Genomic DNA, 26,281 nt, shown 5'->3' with positions numbered 1-26,281 from the left:
CCTCTCTCACGCCCCCTACTGAGGAACCTGGCCTGCAACCCAGGCCTGTGCCCTGACTGGGAATCAAACCAGCGATCCTTCGGTTTGCAGGCCTGCGCTCAATCCACTGAGCCACACCAGCCAGGGCATGACCTCTGCTTCTTTAAAAAAGGCGTGAACACTCCCCTCGCCCTGCACAACCCCTGGTGATCATCCCTCTCCTCTAGGTCCCACTGGGGCAAGCTGAGCAGCCTGTCCTCTCCCCTCGCCTGTCCATGGTCTCTCCCGCCCCTCCCACCACCCCTGGGCTCCCACAACTGACTCCTGGGGACACCTCCACCCTGCCCATCCTCAGCCCTGGAACCTGGAGCGCTGGGGTCAGACCCCTCCCTGCCTGTGGGAACACAGGCCCACGGCCTGCCTGTGGGAACACAGGCTCTGAGCGCCACCTGCTGCACGAGACCCCGCACTGCACGCCCCTAGTGTGGGTGTATCCTCTGAGCGCATGTCTGGGCAAGTCAAGGAGGCCTGGCTCCCGGGAGAAGTGATTCATGCACACCTGGATGTCTCCAAAGAGGAGGAAGGTACTGGTCCACTTGCAAGAACAACCAATGACCTCGGCCCTGGCTGCCCANTTTTCCTTTTTTTTTTTTTTAAGATTTTATTTATTTATTTTTAGAGAGGGAAAGGGAGGGAGAAAAGGAGAGAAACATCAACGTGTGGTTGCCTCTCTCACGCCCCCTACTGAGGAACCTGGCCTGCAACCCAGGCCTGTGCCCTGACTGGGAATCAAACCAGCGATCCTTCGGTTTGCAGGCCTGCGCTCAATCCACTGAGCCACACCAGCCAGGGCATGACCTCTGCTTCTTTAAAAAAGGCGTGAACACTCCCCTCGCCCTGCACAACCCCTGGTGATCATCCCTCTCCTCTAGGTCCCACTGGGGCAAGCTGAGCAGCCTGTCCTCTCCCCTCGCCTGTCCATGGTCTCTCCCGCCCCTCCCACCACCCCTGGGCTCCCACAACTGACTCCTGGGGACACCTCCACCCCGCCCATCCTCAGCCCTGGAACCTGGAGCGCTGGGGTCAGACCCCTCCCTGCCCACGGCCTGCCTGTGGGAACGCAGGCTCTGAGCGCCACCTGCTGCACGAGACCCCGCACTGCACGCCCCTAGTGTGGGTGTATCCTCTGAGCGCATGTCTGGGCAAGTCAGGGAGGCCTGGCTCCCGGGAGAAGTGATTCATGCACACCTGGATGGAGAAGAGGAGGAAGGTACTGGTCCACTTGCAAGAACAACCAATGACCTCGGCCCTGGCTGCCCAGCAGGGAGGAGTTAGAGTCAGACCAGAGGTGCCCCAGGGAAGGTCCTATTGGCTGCCTGCCTCCCACTCCTGGGACCTCAGGGTCCCAGGGGGCTGGTGGGGCGATGGCCTGCGGCCCCTCCACCCCCCATGGCCCGTTGCTGGGTCCCGATGCCACGAGAGAAGCAGGCAGAGGCGGCTCCTGTCCTGCCTGCACGACCTGGGAGCTGCGACAGGGGCCACATCTCCCCCCACCCCCCCACCCCCGTGGGACAGGTGACTTCCGGTGCAGAGCCGAAGGGAGACCAGCTGGGTGGGCGCGGTGGGCGGCTTCCCTCCCATCCATGGAGTGCCACGTCCGCTTCTGCACGCGGTCAGCCGCGCGGCCTCCTGTCCCCTGCTTCCTTCATGTTTATGACTTTCATTTATTTAATGTGCTAGTTCGGCAGGGTGCGTGGCATGTGTCACTTCCTCCAAAGGTCCCCCTCCCCGAGGAGCAGGGCACGTACAGCAAGCCACCTACAATGCGGACTCTAGTGTCCTCATTGGACTTGCAAGGGGCCGTGAAACACCAGGCCTGTTTTACCAGGGTCACTCTGCGGGCCCTGGCGGGCCATGCCTCTCCCCAACGGGCCTGGGCTCCCGAGGGAGGGCTGTTCTGCACCAGGGGGGGTGATCTGCTAATATTGAAGATCCTCCATTTCTTTTTTTTAAAGATTTATTTATTTATCTTTAGAGGGGAAAGGAAGGGGATAAACATCAGTGTATGGTTGCCCTCATGAGTCCCCTTCTGGGAACTGGCCTGCAACCCAGGCATGTGCCCTGGCTGGGAATCGAACCTCGATCGTGTGGTTCACAGGCCTGTGCTCAGTCCACTGAGCTACACCAGCCAGGGCCGAAGCTCCTTCATTTCTAAGGACCTAGAACTTACAAGCGGTCAAGGTTTCGTATGGGCCCCCTGTGATTTTGAAGACTCCCATGAAGTTTGCAATGTTTTATAATCACATAATGGCTGTGGCTGGTACGGCACTGTGGACTGAGTGCCGGCCTGCAAACCAAGAAGTTGATTCAGGAGTTCGATTCCCAGTCAGGGCCCATGCCTGGGTTGCAGGTCAGGTTTTCAGTGGGGGACACATGAGAGGCAGCCGATGGATTGATTTCTCTCTCAGCAAGCAGGACCCAGCTCGAAGGTGGGGGTACCTGGGTGAGGGGGGCGGGGCACGCCAGGCACTTGGGCGCCAGCGCCACAACCCGCACAAGGAGGGCCCTGCAGGCTTCTCCTCACCCCACCTCCCCGCTCCCTGCCCCCAGCTAGTCCCTCAGGGAGAAGCCTATTTTCAGAGTGTGGGTCCATGGGTTCCAAGGTGCAGTGTGTCCTGAAGGCAGACACCCCTGGTGGTTCATGCATTTCCGAGCCTTTTCAACCTTTGTTACTGTGTTGTTTCAAAGCAAACACACGCCATACTGTCTCTGAGCGCCGGGGCGACGGGTTTTCTGGGGAGCCGAACCCCACCTGTCGAGACTGGCTTGTAGTTTTCTGTTTTTTTCTGTACTTCGTATTACCAAAAAAAAGAGAAAAGGAAAAAGGAAGGAAGGAAAAGAGGAAGACTGGGGTTTTTGTGTGTTTTCTCCTAATGTAATTCTGTGAATCTGCACTTCAAGACAGAGCCGGCTTCAGAATCGCTACCTGGAGGGTCCCAGAGCCGTGCCAGGAATGAGGTTTCACCGGGGGCTTCACCAACAGCTGACTCAGGAATCGGTGCGCCCGCCACACCCCGGCTCAGGATCCCCCGCTCATGGGCCCTGACACAAATGCCTGTGGGCAAACCGCGAAGGGAACCAGGTAATGGGTCTTGATTTGCGGTGTTTTCAATAAGCTTACACCAAAAACCAGTAACAAGTAAAGAATAGTTTATTTAACAAAATCAGAACCCTGACCTATGTGTAAAATAACTATACAAATGGCAATGCCTAGGCAAATAGTTCAAGTTCACATTTAACCTTTGTTCAAAAGGACCTTCCCTGACCCGTCTCCAGTCTCGGCCCCCGAGACGGCGCCAGACGCGAGGACGCGGGCAAGGCTGAAAACCCTCCGTAACTTGTTTTTGCGGCTTGAGACAGAACACACAGACTTAAATACTCCTCGACTTACGTTCTCATTCGCTGAAAAGAAAAGCAATGTCAACGGCTTAAAGAGAAGCACAGTTGAAGCAGCTGATAAACTCGCTCGGCGCCGCCGGCCGGGCCGGGGCTCGCCGCAGACACCGGCACACCGCCCTGACCCGGCCCGTGTAGACGCAGACACTCGTTAATCAGAAAGAAAAACCGGTCGGAGCACACGGCTGCACAGGGACGAGGCTAACGTGTGTGTGCGGCGCGAAGATGCAGGAGCACACGTGCAGCCGCCAGGCGGGCCTCGTCAGCACCAGCTGCAGACGGACAGATGTGCAGGACAGGAGGGGCACACTGCTGGGCCCCACCCAGCACCTGCGGCTCCCGGGAAGGCACCTGCGCGGCCGTCAGGGGCTCAGTCCCACCGGGCTCAGCACGTGGCCAGTGCCTCCGGAACGCTGGTCTCCAGGCTGCAAGGATGCTGGCGTCGTCAGGCCCTCCTGCTGGCAGGCGTCGCCGCCCCGCTGGCCCGCGCGCGCTGCCGGTCGTACCTCACAGAGATGACGAGGAAGAGCAGGAGCGTGGCGCCCTGGACGGCGGCCAGGAGGAAGAAGTAGTAGTTGAGGTGGCAGCCGTTGATGTTGCCTGGGGGGGCGGGGGGGGGCAGAGTGTGAGCGGCACTGGAAGGCAGTGGGGACAATTCCCCGCTGTGCCTCGGCCCCTCCCGACCCCGGGCAGGGGCTCAGCGGCTGAGGCTGAGGCAGGGACCAGGGGACGCCCTCTCAGTCGTGGCTACGGGGCTGGACAAGGGCGGACGCCACGCACGGCGCGGACGCAGCGGGCAGGCGTGCATGGGGGAGAAACCCGCTCTCCGGGCCACTTAAAACCCGCCGTGAGTCTGGAGACAGGAAACCCATCTTGGTGATTCTCTGACACCCATGACTCTGCCACCCGCTGGTGTCTGCTGCGAAGCCCGGTCAGGGCTGATCGGGGGACACGCTCAATTGCCAGGGAAGACCTGTCAGTGTCTTCAGTAGCGATGACAATGTGACACCAGGAAGACAAACAGGAAGCTACGTCCATACAGGGCCCAGCGTGACGCTGCACAAACGCGGGGAGGCAGCCTGCGCTTGGACATCCCCACCGAGGCAGCACAGGCCCGAGTCTCAGGACCCTCTGAGCCCGGGAGGCCCTGCCTGGCACAAGCCCACAAGGCGGCCGCCGCCGGAGCCCTGAGTCCCCACCCCCGTCCCTCTCTGAGAGGAGGGCGGCGTCCTTACCGAAGTCCGAGTGGTTGCTCATCCAGCCGATGGCCTTGAGGGACACCAGCGCCAGCAGGCCCGAGCCCACGAAGGACCCGACGCCGGAGAAGAAGAAGAACAAGCCCATGACGGCGCTCTGCATGGACCTGGGTGCGGCCGCGTACGCGAACTCCAGGCCTGCAGGAGGGTGTGTGTCTGTGAGTGGCGGCCGGCGCTCTGCCAACAGGACTGCGCGTGTGATGCTTCCCCCGCCTTCACGTGACAAGTCCCAACCGCAGTGACACCCATGTCCCAGCTCTCAAACAGCAGTGACACCTGTGAGCTCAAGAACTTCCCCCCCCCCACCGCCACTCTTTATGGAAAGGAAGGTCGAAAGCAGCTTTTCCTCTTGTCCTAACACAGGCGTCGGGTCACAGAGCACACACGGGCACAGGGACCTCCTCAGAGGTCGGCCCTGTGGGCCCAGGAGGCAGGTGGAGCACCACAGTGCGTCCCCAGTGGAAGGTTTCGGGGATGGATGGCACCCCCGCCGGCCCATCAGCTGGGGTCACTCATGTTCTCTGAGCAGCTCAGGCTCTCCAGGACGGAGCAGCCGGTGAGAGCACAGCCCAGGCCACTGCCCGTGGGGTCTGAGCCCCAGCTGGAGCGGGAACCAGTGTGCTCAGGAGGGTGACCTCAGGGTGGGCGGACCCGGAGTCAGTGCCAGCCGCCCACAGGGTCTCCCCTGCTTTTCCCCCCCTTCCCTCACGCCCTCAAGGTGGGAGAGGAGCATGGTGGTGACGTTTCTGGGGCGCGGTTTTCAGCTCTGTCCGGAGCCGCCTCCACACCAGCCCGCCCCCTCCGTGCGCAGACACGCGCGGTTGCCCCGCCCGGCCCGCACCTGCTATGCTCGCGAATATCTCGCTGATGCCGATGAGCACGTACTGGGGCACCTGCCACCAGATGGGCAAGTCGGCCGCGAAGTACACGACCTTCCCGATGGTCTGGTTGATGGTCTTCTCCTTCACGAGGTCCAGCCGCTTGCTCTCCAAGATCCCTGGAATTCACAAGAGCAGCTGCCCTTTATGCTCTGCCGTTCAACCGAAAAACAAGACGTCCACTGCGAGCTGTTCGGGGGGTGTCCAGAGAAACCCACGAGGGGCTCGGTCGGCACCGTCATGATAACTCTGCACGGTGCCGGGGGGGGGGTGCGGGGGGGGGGCGCCAGTCTGGTCGGCGGGTCACTCTGTAAGACGAGTGTCTATTCACTATGCTGTGCCCCTGCACTAATGAGGCACTGTCAACCGTCACTGAAAAGTAACCTTTATTTCAGGAAAAGGACGATGTCCGATGACAGCTCCCCCAGAGGCCCCAATCTCAGGGCTCTCCGGCTCTCAGCTCCTTGGCGGGCCAGAGATACAGGCCACGTCCCACACACCTCATTTATTTAAAAAGGGGAGTAGGGAGCCCTGGCTGGTGTGCCTCAGTGGGTTGAGCACGGGCTTGTGAACCAAAGGGTGGCGGTTCGATTCCCAGTCAGGGCATGCGCCTGGGTTTTGGGCCAGGTCTCCAGCAGGGGGCACCTGAGAGGCAACCATACATTGATGTTTCTCTCCCTCCCTTCTCCTCTGTCTGAAATAAACAAACAGGGAGGAGGGAGCGACACGACGCAGTGACAGAGAGCAGAACGCCACGCCCTCGTCAGTAGGCAGCGGCTCTGAGGCTCCGTCCCACAGGCCCAGGGGCATGAGCCCACCCAGCAGCTACGACCAGTGCCGGCAACCTCAGCCCCCACTGCACAGAATCTGAACTTCCAGGTCCGCTGCTCTGCCCAGTGACCCCGAAGTGACGCTCAGCTGTCGGGTGTGACAGAGAGGGCGCAAGAAACCAGCTGGAGCAGAAGCCGCTGCTTCCTTCACGAACCCCGACGTGACCACCCAAACGTTAAAGGCGGGGCTGCGTGGGCTGGGGGCCTCGGGTCAACGATGCCAACCGGTGTGCCTGAGCCCCCAAGCCTGCTGTGCGGGCGGGAGCCCATGGTGTCTGAGCCGCAGGAGCGGGGGCAGGGGTCAGCTGTTCCTTTAGAGGCTGGTGGGAAGGGGCCGGAGTGGTGAACGGGGGCGAGGAGATGACTCGGGAACCTGGGCCCCCAGCCCCACGTGGAGAGGAGGTCGAGGAAGAGGAGACAGCGAAGGAGCAGGTGGGGACCCAGGAAAGCGCAGTGACAGGCATGCGCATCCCACAGAGGGTTCCCACTGGGGGGCAGTTCACCCTGTTAGGGTCGCTCTGTTTTCCTGACCCCACACTCCAGGAGTCTAAGCTGAAGTGTTCCCTGAAACAAAGCATTGGACAGAGTCCGATGACACCGCCCACACACTGGTGACAGACAACTGGGGCTTCAGTCCTTGACGTCCTGCTTCAGGGGTGAGGGCAGGGCCTGAACCTGGGTCCAAGGAGACCCGCCTCCCCCAGAAGCACACAAGGATGCCTGCACGGGTGAGCACGGGGCCCCCTGAGGCCATGGACAGACCCTGTGTCAAGACGCCCAGGCAGGGTCCTCAGCCCCGAGAAGGACCAGCCCACCCCTCGTCCCAACCGCGCCAGCAGGGCGGGAACCAGCCTCCACGCTTGGTCCCGCCTCTTCCCAGAGATGGGTCTAGATGAAACATTCTTTCAGGACCCAAAACCGCAGACCGTGGAGCCGGAGTAGGGACAAGCGGCGCTGGGGTGGGAGCAGCCACGGGGGCCTGGGGGGGGCGCGCTTCCCGGGGAGCCCGGCACCAGGGACCGCGGGCGGTCTGAGTGGGAGGGGCGGAAACGCGCCTCACCGGCAGCGAAGGCGGAGCACATGACGAAGAACATGCCCACGGCGATCCTCTTCAGGGAGGACGGCAGCAGGCCGCGCCGCCTCAGGACGGGGTCCACCAGCCGGTCCTTGAGCGGGATGAGCAGTAGGATGAGCACCGCGTCGAACATGGTCAGCCAGGCGGCCGGGAACTGCGGGCGGCACGTGCGGCTCGCGTCACGCCTCTGCGGGCCCGCGGGCCCCGGGGGGCCGGTCCAGGGCATTTCTACAGAGTCTGAGCCCCTTGGGAAAGGTCTCGGGGCCAGAGGTCTGCGCCCAGGAGACACATTTCTAGGGGGTCTGCGCCCCTCTCTCCACACACGGAGGCAGGGGAGTCTCACTCCTCTTCGTCGGGGACCACAGCAGCCTCGTGGTTCCCTGCACAGGGTCGAAGGTCATTTCGACTCCTTAACAGTTAAGGAGTGGTCACATTTTTGGCCCTTCGAAGGCAACTGTGAGGCTGCTATGGCCCCGGTGAAGATGAGGAGTGTGACGCCCCTGCTGCGAGGGGGCGCGGACTGGGGTGAGAACACACCCTCATCAACTAGACGCTGGGGACATGGCATGAGCGGCGGGGAACCATCTGCACAAGAGGCGGGACCCACACCAGGCGGGAGGGACCACTCGTCCGGGGACCACCGCCCGCCCTCACCGTGTGCGTTGTGGCTGTGACACCAGAGATCTCGGGGATCCGCAGGTGGAGACTCTGCAGGACGTAGGTGGTCTGCATCTGCGGTGAGAAGCGGCATCGTTACCGACGCATGGTTGCGGTCGCCTGAGAACACCTGCAGCGGGCGGCCCAGCTACTCGGGACGCACAACAGCAAGTCCGTGAAAAGGACCAAGAGCCCCCAAGCGGGACCCCAGCAGGAGGGGCGGGGCCTGGAGAGACACACGGAGCCGCTCCCAGCTGCCTCTTCGGAAATGACTCCGAAACACTTCGATCAGCAGAAATGAGTTCGTAGCTAAAACCAAGATTCCGAGACCCAAGAGTCCCGGGGGAAAGACCCCCAGACCCCCGACTCTGAGGATGGCCGAGGCCTGTGCCCAGCTCACACCTGCAGGGGAGAAGGGGGCCTGCCGTCGCCACTCACTTGAAAGTACACTGTCCAGTACGGTATCAGAGCCAAGAACACAGGGACGATCTTGACCAGCGCTCTCACGTCGTCCACCGTGTCTCCCGTGAAGGGCCCTCCACGGGACACCTCACACGAACCAAACAGACTGTGTTTAGAGGAAGAGCCTCCACCGCCTTCACTTTGGGGGACAGAATGGAGGAGTTAGTGTTCTCCCCGCCCGAGAGCCCGTCCTCGGTCACACCCTAACGCTGTGGGTGGGGGCAACTGGCTGTTCCGAACCCGCTGCAGCGCTACCGTCCGCCTGCGAACAGGACGCAGAGCCCCCAGGCTGCTCCTGACCCCAGGACGCCGGGCAGCTGGCAAAGGGCCACGGCAGCTGCCGCCCCGAGCTGCGGCTGCTCCGTGCAGACACGCTCACACCAGCCACTCTGCCCTGCACTGCGCTGTCTGGACTTCCCTCCCACCGGGTAATCTGTCCCAGGTCCGCCTGACCGTCAAATCCCAGTGACGAATGGGCACACCATGTGGGTGCATTTGCAGTGTGGTCACTGTGCGCCCGAGGGCGGCCCTGGCGGGCACGCTGGCACCTCCCGCTGTCAGGAAGCTCGGAGAGGAGAGGGACCAGCTCCAGGAGGCCCAGGCTGCTGCTGCTGCCCCCTGCACCGGGGGGAGCCAGGGCACAGAGAGGGCAAGGCATAGGCTGGGCAGCGGAGCTGAGCTGGGCAGGGGTCTGAGCCCACGCAGAGAGTAGAGGCCCAGCCCGGCAGGACGCCAGCCCTCGGGCTTCGCCCTCGGCTCCAGTGTGCTGGCCGGTCAGCGGCTCAGACTCCCGGTCCCGGCTCCTGTGTGAACAGCTGCGCTCACTCGCCCGCTCGGGTCTGTTTCGCTCTCTATAAAATGTCCGGGTCCCAGCGGACGGCGCTGAGACCTCCAGCTCCGAGACACTGATGTAGGGATGTGCTCTGTGGTCCTCAACAAAGTTGTTTTCGTCGCATGGTAGTCTTCAAACCCCGAAAAAGCAGGAGATGCCCAGTCACCGCCGAGACGGCTCCCGGCCTCGGGGACTGACTGCGGGGCAGCTGCCTGCTCCCCAGTCTGGGAACCGCTGGCCCACAGCACAGCTACCAGCTGCCTCGGTGGTTTCATCTCGTGCGCTTCGTTTAAATGTGAGCCTTCGGAGCAGGCTGGACACGGAGAGCCGTGACTCAGCGTTCCATCCTGCCTCGGACAGAGAACTCAGTCTCACCGAGCATCACTCCACTCTCAGTCCCGCGGGCCTGGGCACCGGGGGCCCATGGACAGGGCTCCGAGCGGCTACTCCTGCCCTTACGCTGCTTCGTCTCCCGGAGAAACAATCAGAGAAAAGCACAACGTGCCACTCACACTGTCATTGCTGCTCTCGTTGGGGCGGGGGGGGGGCACAGAGGGGAATGCAGAGCCCTCCCCACCTCGCACGGCCACGGTCACCACCTGCTGCATTGTGCTGCCCGAGCGCCTTCCCGACACACTCCGTGTCACATGACAAAATCCACTCTCACCAAGCACGGCTCACACAGGTTCCTGGCACATGCCCCACAGCCTCGGTGTCCCGTTCGGCAGCACCCAAGGGTGCTCCCAGCAGCACAGGACACAGACAAGAGCACAAGGGCCGTGTGCACCCACGCACGCCCTCTCCCAGGACGCCGACGTCCACGCTGGGCAGACAGCCGACAGCTTCTCGCACAAACTCAGCACTAAGTTGTCTTTTACAAGGAGCCCCAGACCAGAAGGAAAGCGCCCCGTGCATCGGGGGTCGGGGGGCACACACCAGGGAACCCTCCAGACCACCGGCTTTACTCGGGCATGGCCACTCCCTCTCGGTGCAGCAGAGAAGGCCTCCACGGTCAGACCCGAAGGGGAGTGACGGTCAGACCCGAAGGGGAGCGACGGCCAGACCCTCTCCCCAGTGTCACTGTGCACCAGCCACTCGGCCCCTGCCAGGGTGAGAGGCTCACCAAAGGGTGAGGCGTGCAAATGGCATTCTGCCTGCAGAATCCACTGCTGGAGGCGAGCCCAGCTTTCCCACTGAGAAGCCAGCCCTGGCTGAGTGCCTGGCCGTTCCTGGCCAGGCTGCAAAGGCAGAGCGCCCTGACTGCAAAGGACTCGGTGGGCTCTGACGGCCGAGTTGGAGGCCACGCTGACCGAGAACTGCAGGTCAGCCAAGACGGCCGGGCGGCTGGGGGTGCCGTGCAGGGCGCAGGGCAGAGCCACAGAGGCCACTTCAGTTCAGCTTCCAGTCCCCCCCAAGGGAGGACACAGCCATCGTCCTGACTCCAAGGGCAAAATCAGACCCCCATGGACCAGCCCGAGGGGCGGGTGTGGGGCCAGCCTGTGGAGCGTGGCTCAGCGTCCACTCGGGCTCAGGGATGCGCTCACCCGGGAATGCCAACCTTGACCAGAACACTCTCTGTGGGGCCTAAGCAAGTCCCTGGGACTTCCCTGGAGTGATGACACATGAGAGGCCCTGATCACACTGTGGGGACACAATGGAACGGACTTGTCACATGCCCTGAAACTGTGTGCCCGAAAGGGGTGCATTTTACTACATGCAAATTATACTTCAACAAATAAGCCAAGCAAAATACTCTGAGGACTCTTCTTGGGCTAAGTTCCTAACTTCTCTTTATGAATCTGCACGCAGGGTGGCTGGCCCGTCCGTCCCCCTGCGCCTGAACCACGGGACTTCCCCAGGACGTGGGCTTTCGGCTTTAAAACCACAGCACACGGGGCTTTCAGCGCTCACCCCGGAGCAGCAAGTCCCGTGCTGATGGGGCGGCTGCCCTCCCAGAAGCTCCCTCCTGCTGCTGTGCCCTCCGGCTACTGGCCGGCTGCAGGGAAGCTAAATGAGGTGCAGCCCACGGTGAAAGGCAGCAGCGCACAGTGGGGGCACAGGGAGGGGCCACAGAAGGAGCCCTTGACGAGGTTCCCACTCACAAGGACTGACTGTGAAGCTCTTTACAGTGAGAGACGTGCAGCGTAGGAACTGTCTCCCGGGTGCCCTGCGAACTTCCACCTCCACCCAGGCAGCGGCCGGGAGCCGCCCTCAGCGCCAACAGCGAGGGTTACGTGCAGGTCAGGGGAAAAGCCCCACCCCGGTCGGGCCGCTGGGCAGTCGGTCAGGCGGAGACAACGCCCCACCCGCCTCCTTGAGCTGCCATGAGGTTAAGGACGTGCGGCACTGCCACCACTCCGCCGCGCCCCGCACACGGAGAGCACGTGACAGGCGAGAGCAGGCCTGGGACAGCAGTGGCCAGCCCACCCATCGGCCCGAGCCTGTGACGGGGACCGAGCGCTCACCCCCCTCGATCGCCGTCTCCGGTGCGCTTCTGCGGGCGGCACGAGTAGACCAGGACCCTGAACACGGCGGTGAAGGCGCTGCCGTCGGGCGGCTTGCTGACGAGCACGCTCTGGCCGCAGAGGAAGATGAGGAAGGCCACGCCGATGCAGACGGCGGGCACGGTGTAGCCGACCACGAAGCTCACGTTCTGCTGGGTGTAGGCGATGCCCCCGAGGGAGAGGATGGCGCCCAGGTTGATGCTCCAGTAGAACCAGTTGAAGAACCTCCGAGTGGCCTCGGGGCCCCGGTCCTTGACCTGGAGGGCACAGGAGAAAGACAGGGCGCAGTGTGACCCTCTCGGGGGATGGAGCACGTTCACGCTTCCGCACACTGAACACTGCAGTTACGGAGCCGCCGTTGCCGGCACGGCGCACGGCGCACCGTTCAGAGCCCTCGCGGGCTCTCAGGAGAAAAGCACCCCCCCAATCACTGCGCAGCCAGGGCCGCCTTCCCCTCGGCCACACTAAGTCCAGCGAATGCTGGGGCGTCTCAGCCACCAGCTGTGACCACCTGCCCAGGGACACCTGGCTGTCCCTCGCAAGCGCCGGCTCCCAGGCCCACATCCCAGACCCACTTGTCACCGTGGGGCCTGGGCCCGGGAGTCTGCCCAGGAGTCCGCTCTCCAGGGCGCTCCTGCCCACGGCTCCACGTACCTGGAACAAAGAGGAAATCGCGGACCGACATGGGAACCATGGCTGCTTCCAGGTTGGCAGTGTCGGCAGTGGGGCCAGAGACGCGGACAGGGGGACTCCCGAGACCCCGGAGCCCCGCTCAAGAGCTCAGACAGACGCCAGCGCGTCCCACCGGGCCAATGATGCAACAGGGCTCTCACCGGGCCAGCTCCCAACAGGAGCTGGACTGTCCACGCGGGGCACGCCCTGCTGCTCCCTTCCCACCCAGACCCCACGTCCACTCGACAGCCAGGAGGGGCCGCAGGCCCACATGGTCGGATCCAGCTGGCATCAGAGCCAGAGACCAGGCTGGCCCACACGCAGGGCCTGTCCAGGCAGGCCCTTCCACCTCGTCCTTGCATTACCCGTCCTGAGAGGTCAGGCAGCTTCTGTGCCAGGACAGACCCGAATTCTGGTTCTCATCGCAAACACCTCTTGTCAGTAACAGATGAGGTCTGTGGCGGGGCTCGGGCAACCAACCACAACGCCCAAGGAAGAAGCTTTTAAGCAGCCCTAGTACCTGATCTATGACTTTAACCCACAGTTCGCCCAGCGCCGGCAAGTGCCACAAACAAGTATAAAGCAGCGCCCGTCTCAACCTGAAAACCTATGCTTTAAAGTAACACGTTCCAGGGAGGAAGTTCCGAGTCGGAAAGGCCAGGGGCCCCAACCAGCAGCTGGGCGACCCCCCGAGGAAGCGATGTGCATGGGGTTTCCCAGAATTCTGAGGGGCAGCTCTCCCTGAGGACGGACAGGTTTCACCGCACTGAGCTGGACTCAGGGAGTCGACCGCCCTGCAGACGGACTGGGGGCGGGGAGCTCGGCGGGCGGGGAGACGGTCACGGAGAAGCAGCAGCTGCAGACACAGAAACCAGCAGTGTTCTGTGGGGGTGGGGCGGGGAGCACAGATCACCGCAGACGAACTCCCCGTCGCCCTGAACCTCGGCGGCGTGGGCCTCCCCACCGCACCTGACAGCCTCTCCCGACACAGCACAAGCAAATGGGCATTCTCGCAGCCTAGCGGGCTCCCGATTTTAAGATTCCACTAACCCTCACATCCTGTGCAAACCCGCCAGTCCACTTATGTATCCTTTTTATTTTTATTTTATTGATTTTAGAGGAGGAGGGAGAAAGAGAGAGAAGAACAGCATTGGCTGTCCCACTTATTGGGGCATTCACTGGTTGAGTCTTGTATGTGCCCTGACTTGGGGTCGAACCCACAGCCTTGGCGTATCAGAATGAGACTCTAACCAACTGAATTACCCAGCCAGGTATTCAAACTTTCAGGTGTGATTCACCCAAATTACTTTAGGAACCTCAGCCTGTAACTAAGGCCCTAAGTAAGCACACACCGGCAACTGTGGGCAGCAAAGGGGAAGCTGGCTGCACCTCCAGTCACAGTCTCGTGCCCTGCAGCCCGGGGCAGACCGCCCCGACCCCCACGGCCTGTCCATCCTGTGACGTCACCACCCCTGCCCTCCAGCAAGGGCAGACACACCTCCCCGGGACAGGGGAAGAAACCACAGCTGTCCACTCCCTGGAGCACGGAAAAGACCAGAATGGTGCACAGTGAGTCAGCTGGCTGAGCTGGAAACATCCCTTAACATGCACAGGAGTGTGACTATTCCCTCCAGAAGAAAAAATGTTTCATTTGCTCTTCACTGGCGAAATCAGTTTTTCTTCGTTGAGGTCACTATTCAAGTCCTCGATCCGCGTGTGGAGAACGGCTGTGACTGAGAAGGTCAGACACCGGGGGCAAGTTGGGGCTGGCACATTCACCTCAACGTCTAACAGCCTTGGAATCTGGCCCCTGTCTTCCCTCCAAAGTCAGCGGAGCCCCAAGGGCCTCCCCGAGGGCCCGCACTGCAGACAGTGAGGTCTGCCGGCACAAAACACAGCCGATAAAACAAGAGCTTTCCTTACGGAGAGAAGGCCACAGGTGACAAAACGGCCTGTCCAAGGACCGGCCGGCATACTTCACGCCCCCAACCACGTCCCTGTCCCCAAGCAGCCAGCACTTCCGGGGGGGGGTCCTCCAAGACGCCCTCCAGACCCTTGGCACAGAGTGAGGACACGACTCCTTCCTGCTGGGAGGCTCTGCATAGAGCCCTGCTCGAGTGGGAAGCCGTCTTCCAGGACGCACGACAGCGCTCTCGTCTGTTCCCAGAGCCGAGGGGCCCCTGCCGCCACCCAACATCCCCCTCAACCCCACCTGCAGGGAGCCAGGTCCCTCTGCTGGGACCACCGCCGGTCCCTCCTAATCTGCACACACCTGCCACTCTGCACAGTGCGGGCCCATGGAACCACGTACTGTGTGACCTCCGTGGCTGGCGTCTCTCACTCAGTGCCACAGTCTCGAGGGTCCTCCACGCTGCAGCCGCTGTCAGAGCCTCACTCCGGCTCGTGGCTGAGTCACACCCCATCTCAGGGTGTGGACGGGCCCTATTTTGCTTTATCCATGCACAAAATCTATTCCTAAAAATCTCTTTTAACTGTCCATTAAAACCTTTTTCAACTGGTAGAAAAGCTGAAAGAACCGCGAGACACGCACTCTCCGCCCTTCTCTCACACCCGTAGTCCTTTCTTTCCGCGTGTGCACCAAACACTCGTGCAGGCTCAACGGTTCAAAAACAAGCCGCNTCAGTGCCACAGTCTCAAGGGTCCTCCACGCTGCAGCCGCTGTCAGAGCCTCACTCCGGCTCGTGGCTGAGTCACACCCCATCTCAGGGTGTGGACGGGCCCTATTTTGCTTTATCCATGCACAAAATCTATTCCTAAAAATCTCTTTTAACTGTCCATTAAAACCTTTTTCAACTGGTAGAAAAGCTGAAAGAACAGCGAGACACGCACTCTCCGCCCTTCTCTCACACCCGTAGTCCTTTCTTTCCACGTGTGCACGAAACACTCGTGCAGGCTCAACAGTTCAAAAACAAGCCGCAGCACCACGTTCCTGCCAAAGCTGCCACCGCGCCTCTCCCAAAGTCCAGGCCGTCCTCTCACACGGCCACGGCACCGTCTTTGCACCACGGAGTCATCACATGACAGTTCCATCCGCTGCGGGTCCACGACCAAAGCGCCCTGATTGTCCAGAGAACGTGCTGTTGAAACAGCTGGGCTCTCGCCCCGAGCACACTCAGCCGCTGGTCATCAGGCCTCCCTGGTAGTCGTGTGTCCGGCAGGGTCCTGTCCCTCCTGACGGTGTCGGCTGAAGTGGCAGGCCAGCCGTCGTGCAGGAGAGCGCGCATCTCTCTTAGTGCCCACGCTCAGGTACGCATCGAGCGAGAGTGAGTCCTGCCATGCACTCTATCTAGGTCACCTCTGGAGGGCCGTCTGTGCTCTCAAGAAGCCATTCGTTTCTCATCTGCTATCTACCGGGGGCACTAACTTTGAGGCCAGGCCCTCTGTTGCTTGCAAAACAGGCACCTCGACAGTGTATCGGGCACTGGCAGGCGGGCATGAGTCAGCATGGGAAGAGCCCTCTCAGCAGTGAGGGGCGGACACACGAGACACTGCAGTCATGTGACTGGGCCTCCAGCAACAGAAGGCGATTGTACACCCGGCTCTGTGCCCTCCCTGCCGGCCCCCGAGGCCAAAGTCACAAGCCTGGACCTTGAGACCCAGCCTGACACGGATCATCACACCTACCCCCATTATAAGGTGTCGCCGTCCCCTGACAAGGAGCCACACAGGTGTGGTTAAAGCTCAGACATGCAGCACAGGCTCTGGGATCCTGGCTCAGTCACGTACTGGCCATGTCACTTGGAGCAGCGGGGCCGACCTCTCAGGCCTCATGTTTCCTCATCTGTAAAACGGCGGCTTGTGGATGAATAATGCCCAGCACAGGGCCTGGTGCAGAGCAAGCCCTCTGTGAACGTGACCAAGCACAAGGTCACTCAGCACAAACCCTGGCCGTTTTCTTCCCTCCTGCTCACCCCTCCTCCCTAACCTGTCCTAGCCCTCCCACCACCTGGCCGGGCAAGCCTCCTACCAGGTTCCCTGGTGTTCTCACCGCCCACACAGCCTAGACTCAGCACCGCTCCTCCGCAAGCTCTTTCTGAGAAGGGGAAGGGAAGAAACATTTCAGGTTTCTAGAGACCTAGTGTCTGTCACAACTACCCCACCTGCTGCTGGACCAGGGCAGCAGCCCCTCCAAACAGGCCGGGCCATCCCAATAAGGCTCTGCCCTTGGAAGCTGAAACCGGAGCTCCGTAACTTCCACTATCACAAAACACTCACTTTTCTCCTACCACTTAGACGCTCAGGACCCAGTCTTATTCTTAGCCCCCAAAACAGGAAGTAGCCAGATTTGGCTGGCAGGCCTCTGGGCTGCAGAGGCCAAATCTGTCAGAAACGCAAATCAGATCGGATCACTCCCCGATAAAACCACACAGGCGTGGACGGGGCTAAACACAGACCTCAAGCTTCTTAGCGCACCCTGCCTACCACCCTAATCCCACTTTTAAAAAAAATACATTTGACATGTAACCTTGTATAAGTCTGGGGGGGGGGGGAGAAGTGTTGACCTGATACATTTGCGTGTTGCAACATAGTTGCTACTGTAGCCACAATAGCAAAAAGGGCTCCCTCTCCTCCAGGCCGCTGGGCGCTCGCACTGGCCAACGATATTCGGCAGGTGTCCGCTCACTCGGCCCCTCTGTAGACAGGCGATCCCACCACCTGCAGACACCCTCGCCAGCACTCCCAAATGGCACTTCTCAGGAAGCAGGCCGCTTCTACGCACAGCTCCCCCTCGCAGCCCACCCGCGCGGACCCCTCCTCCGCCTCTCCCACAGCCAGTCCTCCCGGCCGTCGGTGCACCTGCGCTCACCTGGTCGGCGCCGAAGGGCGTGATGTTGGCTTTGACTGCGCCCACGCCCAGACCGACCATGGCGAGTGCCCCGAGCACAGCGGGCGCGCAGTACCGGGCGGGCGGATCCAGGCAGGAGGGCGCCGAGCAGTTGCGGACGCGCGTGGGGTGAGGGGTCCCGCAGAGCGCGGCGCGCGTGTTGGGCGCGGCCAGCAGCGGGAAGGCCAGCATGCCGAGCAGGTAGAGCGCCAGGCTGAGCAGGATGGCGCGCGCCCGGCCGAGCCGCGCGTCGGCCAGCCAGCCGCCGAAAGGCGACACCAGGTAGGTGAGGCCCATGAAGAGCAGCAGCGCCTGGCTGGCCTGCGCACCCTCCCAGTGGAAGGGCGCGCCGTTCAGGAACAGCACCAGGTTGGCCGTGACGCCGTAGAAGGCGGCGCGCTCCAGCAGCTCCGTCAGCAGCACCGCGGCGCAGGCCAGGCGCCGCCCCTCGAACGCCGCCCGCCGCGCGCCCAGCAGCGGCGCCCGCTCCTCGGCGCACCGGTCTGCGCCCTCCATGAACCCGCCAGTCCGCTCAGCTGCTCTGCCCGGCCCTGCGGGCGCCCGTCTCGCGAGACCCGCCCCGCCGGCCGCCTCGGCCCGCCCCTCCGGCGTTCTCATTGGCGGCCCGCCCCTCCAGCGTTCTCATTGGCGGCCCGCCGGAAACTTCCGGTGTCGCCCCGGAAGCTTGTCAGGGAGGGGCCATCAGTTCAGCCGTCGTCGGGGCCAGCGGACGGAGGAGTAAACACTCCCCGCGCTCAGCAAACGACTTTTGACCCGGGCTCCCCGAGGTCCCGAAGCCCCGCCCGGGAAAATCCGGACCGTTTGAGGCGGCCCGGGGGTCCGCCCGTCCCACCGCCGTCCCTGCGCCCCCGCTTGGCGCTCCTGCCTGAGGATGGGGGCTCGGTCTGCGCTCGCTGCCACGTGGGCAGCTGCTGCGCGGGCGGGGGCGCTGTGCTGTGCCTGGTGGCCCCGGAGCGCCCCCCTGTCCTCTGCGCTCCGCTGGGTGCCACTTTCGCCCCAGCTCCTCAGTCGTCACCACCGAACATGTCCCCGGACACCCCCCCCCCCACGCACACACACACAGTGGCCCCTGGGCGGCCAAGTCGCCCCCATTGAGAGCCGCGGTCCTAGAACAAACCGAGCCCAGAGCCCGTTTCCTTGACACGTGCCTGGCCTGCTGCCCTCCAAGTCTGGAGCGTTGATTCCTCGGAAGCATTTCCTCCTTTTCACCGGTCCATCTAAATCCGACCCTGCCGGGTCCCATTACTCTACTTCACTTTCTCCAGGGGACCTGCCATATTTTTGTTCATTCCTTTGTTCCCCCAGCTTGTCCGTGATCCCCACAAGTATAGGGGGCAGGGCCCTTCTCTCTCTTGTTCCTCCGCATGTGCCCCTGGAAACCCATGTAGGTGCCGGGCACAGGTGGGGCGACCGCCAAAAAGGTCCCGGGCTTCCGTAGCAACGGAACGCTCTAAAACGATGGTGGTGGCGCAAGTCTGTGAAAAACATTGGTTCTAAAAACCTTCGGATTGAACACTTTAAGTGGATGAGCTGTGCGGTACGTGAATTATGTCTCAATAAGGCCGTTGTCCCTAAAAAAGTGAGTTAACGCCTAAAAAGTGAGAGCTCTCACTTGGGTAGTTGCATGCCCTGCTGTTGAGAAAACGAACGCCTAGCTCTGGCAACGCTGGGGCTTGTGACTGCTCCTTACCCCAGCGACCAGCCAGTGAGTCTGGGCAGGGCTGGGCCTCCCACCTGCCTGGGGGACAATGAGGCAGAAGTGTCCCCGGGCCAGGTGCAGGCCCCAGCCTGAAGGTATGGCAGCTTCTGGTGGTGAGCCTTTACGGGCCTGGAACCGTGGGGGGAGAGCCCAGCAGTGTTGCTGCCCTCCCAGGTGGAGGGACAGTCAGCAACTATGTGGCCAGGGGGCAGCACCCCAGCCGCATGGAGCCAACCGAAGGCCAGAGCACCCGGAGCCCGGCCCCCTCGGCCTCAACCCCAATGGCAGAATACCGAACAAGGAAAACTGGTTATTTTAAACCAGAGAGTGCTGGGGGGGTTGATGCCCACCTTCGGGTGCTGCAGATGCATCTGCCTTCCCCCACACGCCTAGACCCGCACGCAGCTTCCAGCCCACCTGCATCCTCCCTCTCTCTTCTGTCTCGTCTTTCTTACAGGAAAGAAATTCTCCACGTCTACACTGTCCAGAGCCTCTAGCCTCCATGGCTGTTTGCACTGACATTAATTACTTCCTATTTAATAAAGTGGAGATGCCGCCCCTCCCACACACCAGCCACACTGCACGTGCTCAGCAGGCACAGCTGACTAGCGACAGCCCCGCTGGGCATCATTCCACCAGCACAGCCCTGTCCGACAGCCCCACTCTCTGCCAGTGGGAATGGCTGGCCTCTAGCCCCACATCCACACCCGCCTTCTCCTTCCCTCTGGAATCCCAGCGCCACTCAGGTGTTTATTAACTGCGTGTCCTCACCGACCCTGCTCCCCACCAGCCACCCAAGCAGACAGGGAGAAATGAACCTCACCTTCGTCTCTGGATCTGACTGGGAAGACAGATCTGGTCTCTTCCCCACGGGCAGGAGGCAGGGATCCTGCAGCCCTAACAGCTCTGGCGGCGGTTCACCGAACTGGCTCAGGACTGGGCTGCCTTAATGGCCAGCACAGCAGAGTCACAGGGAGAAGTTAGATAATAAACTTTGATTGTGTTACTGTGTTGGATTGCCTTATAATGGAAAGCCACCTACTGTGATCCTATCAAAAAAGTGGGAAAGCAAAAGAAAGAATGGGAGGGCAACTGGATTTTTTCCCCCTCAAGTCAGGTGCAGTTGGCTCGCAGGGTGTCCTGCCTGGGCCTTGCCATTGGTGACGTGGCCCCTGGGCTAAGCTCCAGAGGTCGTATCACTCAAGACTCAGTGTAAGTTGACACCTGCCACTCTGTGGGGTACACCTGTGCCTGGGAGCATTTTGTGAGTCTCTCCTGAGTACAAAGCATCAAACAAAGAAGTGACCTTGAACACAGAGCAGGTGTCCCCAGGATGGGCCACGCCCCGTGACGCAGTACAGCTCTGTGGTTGGACTCAGGGCCCCGGAGAAGGAGGGCCTGGCTGCCAGGACACCCGGGGCACGAAAGGACACCCGGGACACCCAGGACACCTGAAACCAGGGTGCCAGCCCCCGGGCCCTGCTCGGTGCAGAGCGTAGAGCAGGTGACAGCGTGACTCGGCAGGCACCCGAGACCGAGGGCGTTTCAGGGGCCGCAGGTTTCTCTGGCATTTTCTGTGCCACTTCTGCCTCTCCTTCCACAGCTGAGTCCCCTCCCCGCGGTCCCATCTGCTCACTCAGTTTCAGCTTCCTCAAAACGCTGCTGTTGGAGCGGCTGCTGCCCAGACTCCGCGCCTCCCGAGGTCGCTCACCAGCTCCCCACGTCGTGGTTGCTCAGTGCCACGTGCACGGCCCACACTTCTGCTTGTCAGGTTCCCAGTTCCCCACAGAGCTCACCCTCTGGCACCGGGGTGTGGCCCATGTCCTTAGCCACATCACAGTCGTGAGCTCTGCCACAGAGCTGTTGGCTCTCCGGGGTCCGGGCCTTGTCATGGGTTCAGTTTCCTTCAAGGAGTCCCTGTTGCTACTCTATGCCTGGCTTCAGGTAACCTAGGTAGGGACAAGAAATAAAAGGACTAGGACAGAGCCAACCAACACGAAGAAACCTTCCACCCATGCGCAGGGGCCGTGGCCACACGAGCACCCCACTTCCCCCACCCCCAGGCCAGGTCATCCAGCTCTCAGGGTGACTCCAGTTTTAGGTTCACAGAGGATGTGAGAGTGTGGGCGTGTGGCCAGGACACTGGGTTTGGACGTGGCCTTTTTTCAAGCTCTCATGTTACGGGACTCTCATGCACAGCAACCTCTCACTTCTTGGGTTCTTTCAAGCCTGCGTTTCAAGGACCCACAAGACACCTGTGAGAGTCGGGGACTTGCCGGCAGAGAGGGAGGGGGGCGAGGGGGGCGAGTGAAAGTGAAAGACTTCGGATTCCCGCTTCCTCCTGCTCGAAGAAGTGAGGGTGTTAGCCAACGCGGACCACGCCCAACTGCGCTGAAAACCGGCACTTTCATAATTCCTTACACGTATCTGAATCCATACTGCGGTCACGACCTGACGACCGGGGGTTAGTTGTAAGTGTATTTGATTTTTAGATCGGGACTCACAGGAACGACTGATACCGATGAATACAAAGAATGAGAGTCGAAGCGCTACATAGTTCAGCCCATGGTAACAAAGCCATCGCCAGCCCGTGGGGAAAGGCAAGGGGGTGCAGCGAATTCCACGGAAGACGGGCGAATAGAAGCCGGGTGAGGCACTGCTGGGAAGTGGAAGCTCTCAGGGCGGGGTGCTTTTCCCAGCCTGTAACACGAAAGCCGTAAAGGAGAAGTTGGCCGATTCAATTACAGACTTAAATGTGCGTAAAAAAAATAATTTCAGTTAACGGCAAACTGGAAAATAGATTTGAAGTACATGTGACTAAGGTGACGTCTTTATCTGTAAGGAGTTCTTAGGAATCCTACGCAGTGCAGTAGATAAACGCCCCAAACTGAAGTCCTCACAGTGAATGTGCAGGGGACAGCTGTCACCGGGCCCCTCAGCACCTTTCCCCCTCTGGGACCAGCCCTATGATTTCCTGCTGAATCGATGGTCCTGCGGTTCAGGTGGGGTGGGCGGGGCCCCTGGGCTAGGAGTCCTCGGGTGATCCGGCCTAGCCACTCAGCAGCCGTCCTCTGCGGATTCCTCGCGATCGGCTGGAGGATGAGCATGTGACCCCGCCTGGCCCCTGACGTATTCTGGAGTGCCCACAAAAACCCTGATTTCTCTTTCTGTCGGATTTGTCATTATGAGGACAGAAACCTGGAGTTCCCAGGGCCCATGGCGTGAAAGCCAAGAGTGAAGCAACCCGGAGGAAGGTAGAGGTGGGGAGAGAAAGACCTTGTTTCAGAATGACATTTGCTAGGCCTTGGGTCTGACCACGGCTAAAGGAAGCCTTCCCCCCCCCCCCAGGCCTGTCATGTGTGAGCCCCTGTGTTCTCTTTCTGACGAGGCAAGGGTGGCTCTCTGTCACTTGGAGCTGAAAAGTCCCAACACGTACACGTGCAGACACGCACAGAGAAAAGAAAAAAGGCACATGCCTGTGGGAAAAAACAGTCCGAATTACACCAGTAAATTAAAAACGCAAACAGAAGGGACATGTCACTTGAACTAGAAAATCCCCAGTGTCGCCAGCGTTTGGGGAAAGGAGCGATCTTGTAAGCGGCCGATGGAAAGTAAACGTCTCTAGAGGGCAGGCAGTCATGCGCGGCGGAACCACGTTCGTCCGCGCTGGGTGCAATGCCCCTTCCAGGGGTCCCAGGACGTGTCCGGAGACTTGGCTGTAAAGTGTCCACCACAATGTTGCTTGAAATAGCAAAGAGACTGGAAGCAGCAAAGGTGTACGATTAGAAGGCGTTGAGAAAACGCAGGGTAGTGGACCGTTCACTGGGATGCCGTATAGCTATTCAAATGGCTTTGCAGAAGCAGGCTTCTGGGGTGGAAAAGCACTCCTCAGACGTGACTGTCTCAGTTTTCCATTGCCGTGTCACAAGTTACCACACCACTGCAACTTACCCAGCCCCCATCAATCAGCTGGCAGGACTTCGAACTGAGGTGGGGGTGTCTGACCCGTTCTCAGCTCAGGGTCCCTGAGAGCCGAGACCCCACCTGGGCTCCTTCCCAGTTGTGAGGAGTCTGGTTCTTGGAGGCAGGGGTCGAGGTGCCCGTTACCTGCTGGCTGTCAGCTGGGGGCTGCCCCCTGCCCCTGGATCCTGCCAGCGTCCCAGGCCATGCAGCCCCGTCACCCCCAAAGTCAGCGACAGGGAATCACCCACACCAAACCCCCGTCATGCTTTGACTTCCAACGTCGGAAGATGTCCAGTCTCCTGAAAGGGGCCGCTTCCAGGTGAGACCCACCCTGCTTTACCAGCACCTCATCTGGGACTGTGGTCCCATCTGCAGAGTCCCTTCCAACCACCACCTGAGGCGGGGGTGGGGGTGGGGGGTTTGATTGAATGACGGAGACGGCGTCAAACAGGAGGAAGGGAGTTGTGGGGGCCAAGTTAGAATTTTGCCCGCTACAATTACTAAGTAAAAAAAAGAGCCAATTCAAAAAAAAAAGTATGTATAGAGTGTTCCTATTTTTGTAACGACAAACAAGCCAAAAAAGACTACAAACCAACAACAAAAAAGTACCGTGTCCGTAAAGCAGAGCCAAGGAAACCTGGGGGAATCCACACCGTCCCCTCGTGTCTCGGTGTCCTCTGCTGTCAGGGGGTGAGAACGTCCCACGCAGGGTGGGCTGCGGACTGCAGGACACCACGCGGCCCCAGGGCAACCCCCGGCACCCCGACTGCTTTACAAAGCCTGGAGAAACCTGAGACCGAAGTGTGAATAGTGGGTATCTCAGCACAGCGGGACTCTGCGTGGCTTTAAATTGCATTCGGTTCACTCGTGTGTGTGTTAAAACACCTACTGGTCACGCGAAACAAAAGTGAGTGAACCACTTACAAGAGGAACCGTCAACCTCAGGGCAGGCCCGGTTGCTGCCGGGAGCAGGCAAAGCACAGTCCCTTCGGCAGCCCGCCCTGTGCACCCTCTGGGACAGTGTCCCTGGCGTGATGGGAGGAGGCTGCCGGGCCCTCTGCCTCCTCGGGCAGAGGTGACAGCCCCCTGGGATGAGCGCCCCCTTGCGGGAAAGTGAGGAGTCAGCTGGTCTGCCGTCCAATTTCTCACCGAATCACCTCGTTCTGGGGACTTGCTCACGTTCACCAAGCAACACAAGAAGGAACTAATTACCAGCAGCTTTTTTTTGGGGGGGGGCGGGGGGGAGAGTGTCACTTTCAAGCTCTGCCAGTGAAAGGCAGGAAAAGGAAACATAAGCAGGACTTTTAAGCCAGAGTTCTACTCGGACCTTCTGCTCCGGGAGGAGCTAGAGCGTCCCCCTCCCCCCATGTGCGTGTTCAGCATTTGTGGTCCTCACGACTCCCGGGGAGGGCTGGGGGGGGAGGATGGGAGCCTTGGTGGAAAGGAAGAAGGAGCCTGCCTCCCTTGTGGGTTCCACAAAGGCGCCACCAGGGGAAAGGATGCCAAGAGCTGGTTTCTGTCACAGAACCGCTTCCACAGTCAGTGTGCCCACGGCGCGCTCCCTGGAAAACGCTACCGTGTTTATACAGGGTAGATAAGAAAGTCTCGTTTTCTCCGGTGCCGGAAACTAGAGAAATAATCTGAGCAAACGCCACGACCCAAGGAGAGAGACCCTTATTCTGGAGGCCCACCACCGTCGCTGGCCTCCTCCCCTCCCCAGGTGACCGTTTCTACGTCTCTCCACAATGACCCCTTCGTCTGGGTCCCCTTTTATACCTCCCACCTGGGAGGCTCGAGAAGGACCTCATCAAGATGAGCTAATTCATTATGATTCTGCTTGTGGCTTTTCTCATTTTACAGACGGCGGGCGGGGGGGAAGCAGTGAATGGATGAAGCGCAGGCCCCAGAAGATGCATTGGTCTTTCTTAACTTACGGGGCACGTGTGTTCCTGAAAAATGGAACTTCGGCCCAGCGCGCCCCGGCCCGGCCCCAGCCCCACTGAGGGTCAGAAGTGCAGTCACGCAGGAATAAAGCCTCCCGTGGGGGCGCGTTCAGAGGCTTTAATTCCACACACTCCTGTTGAGTGTCCTTTCTTGGAACATTGCCCCAGGCAAGCACACAGGGAGCCCTGGGGAGCTCAGCACCCGGGGAGAGGGAGGGGCTGGCTGCCCGGTGAGGACGGAGCAGGCCGGGGTCAGGACAGAAGAGACCTCCGGAGGCAGGGAGAGGAGGGCACAGTTCCAAATGAGGCCACAGAGCCATAAGTGAAATGGGCCCTCCTTAGTGGGTGGAATGGGGATCCCGAAGGCTGTGCCCGCATCCTGGTCCCTGGGGCCTTGCCGTCTCTCGGCGAGTGGTGTTCCATTCAGTGGCAACGAGCCCAGGGAAGGGATTGTGTTTCTCAGTCGCCTTGGATGGCCAAGGTGGTCACATGGCCGATAAGATAAACAGCATAAGGGCTGTGTGACGTCCCAGAAGGAGCCCAGAAAATAGAACACCCTGTTTTCGGTGCACGTCCTTCCCACCGGGTGGCACCCAGGGGTCGGAGGGGTGGGGCCCCGCAGCCACCTGGAACCTCCAGGCCACCCTGAGACCAGGGGCCCGGCCCCAGGAGGCTGGGGCCGAAGGAGAGAGGCCTCCGTCCCTGGTGTGGGCAGGGCCGAGAAATAAACTTTGATTTCTGAAGGCTACACCGTCTCTCTGCAAAGCCAGTGCATCGCGGCCTGCCTCTGTCTTTTCCCCCAAACGGTCTCTCTCCAGCACCTGTCTTGGGGGGGGTTCCCCCCCGGCCACTTCAATGGGGTGCTGCCACCGTGGAATTGAGTTTTGCTCAACTTGAACATTTTTAAGGCAATTCAGTGTATCCTTGAACACACTCAAAGGGGCTGGAGCTTTTTGGTGCTGGTCACCCGTGGGAAGGATGGCTTCCCACGGCGAGCGCTCCCGTTTCTCAAGAGGTCCAGACATCCTGGGGCCAGAGCCCTGGGAGGGGACAACAGCCACCCCTGGTCCCTGGGGGAGAAATTTGGCAATCAGCCCCATATTCTGATCCATGAGGTGGGGGCCGGTCGGCCCCTGACCCCCTTGGGAGCAACCCGAAGCCACCCCGGTCCCTGTGTCTGTCCGGGCGGTGCGGGGGCGTGGCTACCT

General features: G+C 60.8%; 1 protein-coding gene and 1 long non-coding RNA gene across 2 annotated transcripts; one reads left to right on the top strand and one right to left on the bottom strand.

Moving 5' to 3' along the window:
• Positions 1-3,752: 3,752 nt before the first annotated feature.
• SLC15A4 (solute carrier family 15 member 4) lies at positions 3,753-17,994 on the bottom strand. The gene is made up of 8 exons (XM_037051870.1): positions 17,430-17,994; positions 11,891-12,186; positions 8,570-8,732; positions 8,129-8,206; positions 7,460-7,628; positions 5,533-5,688; positions 4,671-4,829; positions 3,753-4,035 (listed from the first exon to the last, which is right to left on the bottom strand). Exons 1-8 carry the CDS (start codon positions 17,961-17,963, stop codon positions 3,881-3,883), a joined length of 1,710 nt encoding a protein of 569 aa, XP_036907765.1. The 5' UTR covers positions 17,964-17,994; the 3' UTR covers positions 3,753-3,880.
• On the top strand, positions 7,613-25,298 carry LOC118991002 (uncharacterized). The gene is made up of 3 exons (XR_005067330.1): positions 7,613-7,689; positions 24,249-24,258; positions 25,286-25,298. It is a non-coding gene; the product is annotated as an uncharacterized LOC118991002 (long non-coding RNA).
• Positions 25,299-26,281: the final 983 nt, after the last annotated feature.

The sequence above is a fragment of the Sturnira hondurensis genome, unplaced genomic scaffold (genome assembly GCF_014824575.4).
Source record: "Sturnira hondurensis isolate 20B ecotype Veracruz unplaced genomic scaffold, ASM1482457v3 Scaffold0007406, whole genome shotgun sequence".
In the NCBI taxonomy this organism is placed as follows: domain Eukaryota; kingdom Metazoa; phylum Chordata; class Mammalia; order Chiroptera; family Phyllostomidae; genus Sturnira; species Sturnira hondurensis.
Note: the sequence above shows the minus strand (reverse complement) of the source record. Positions and strands in the feature narration are given on the sequence as shown.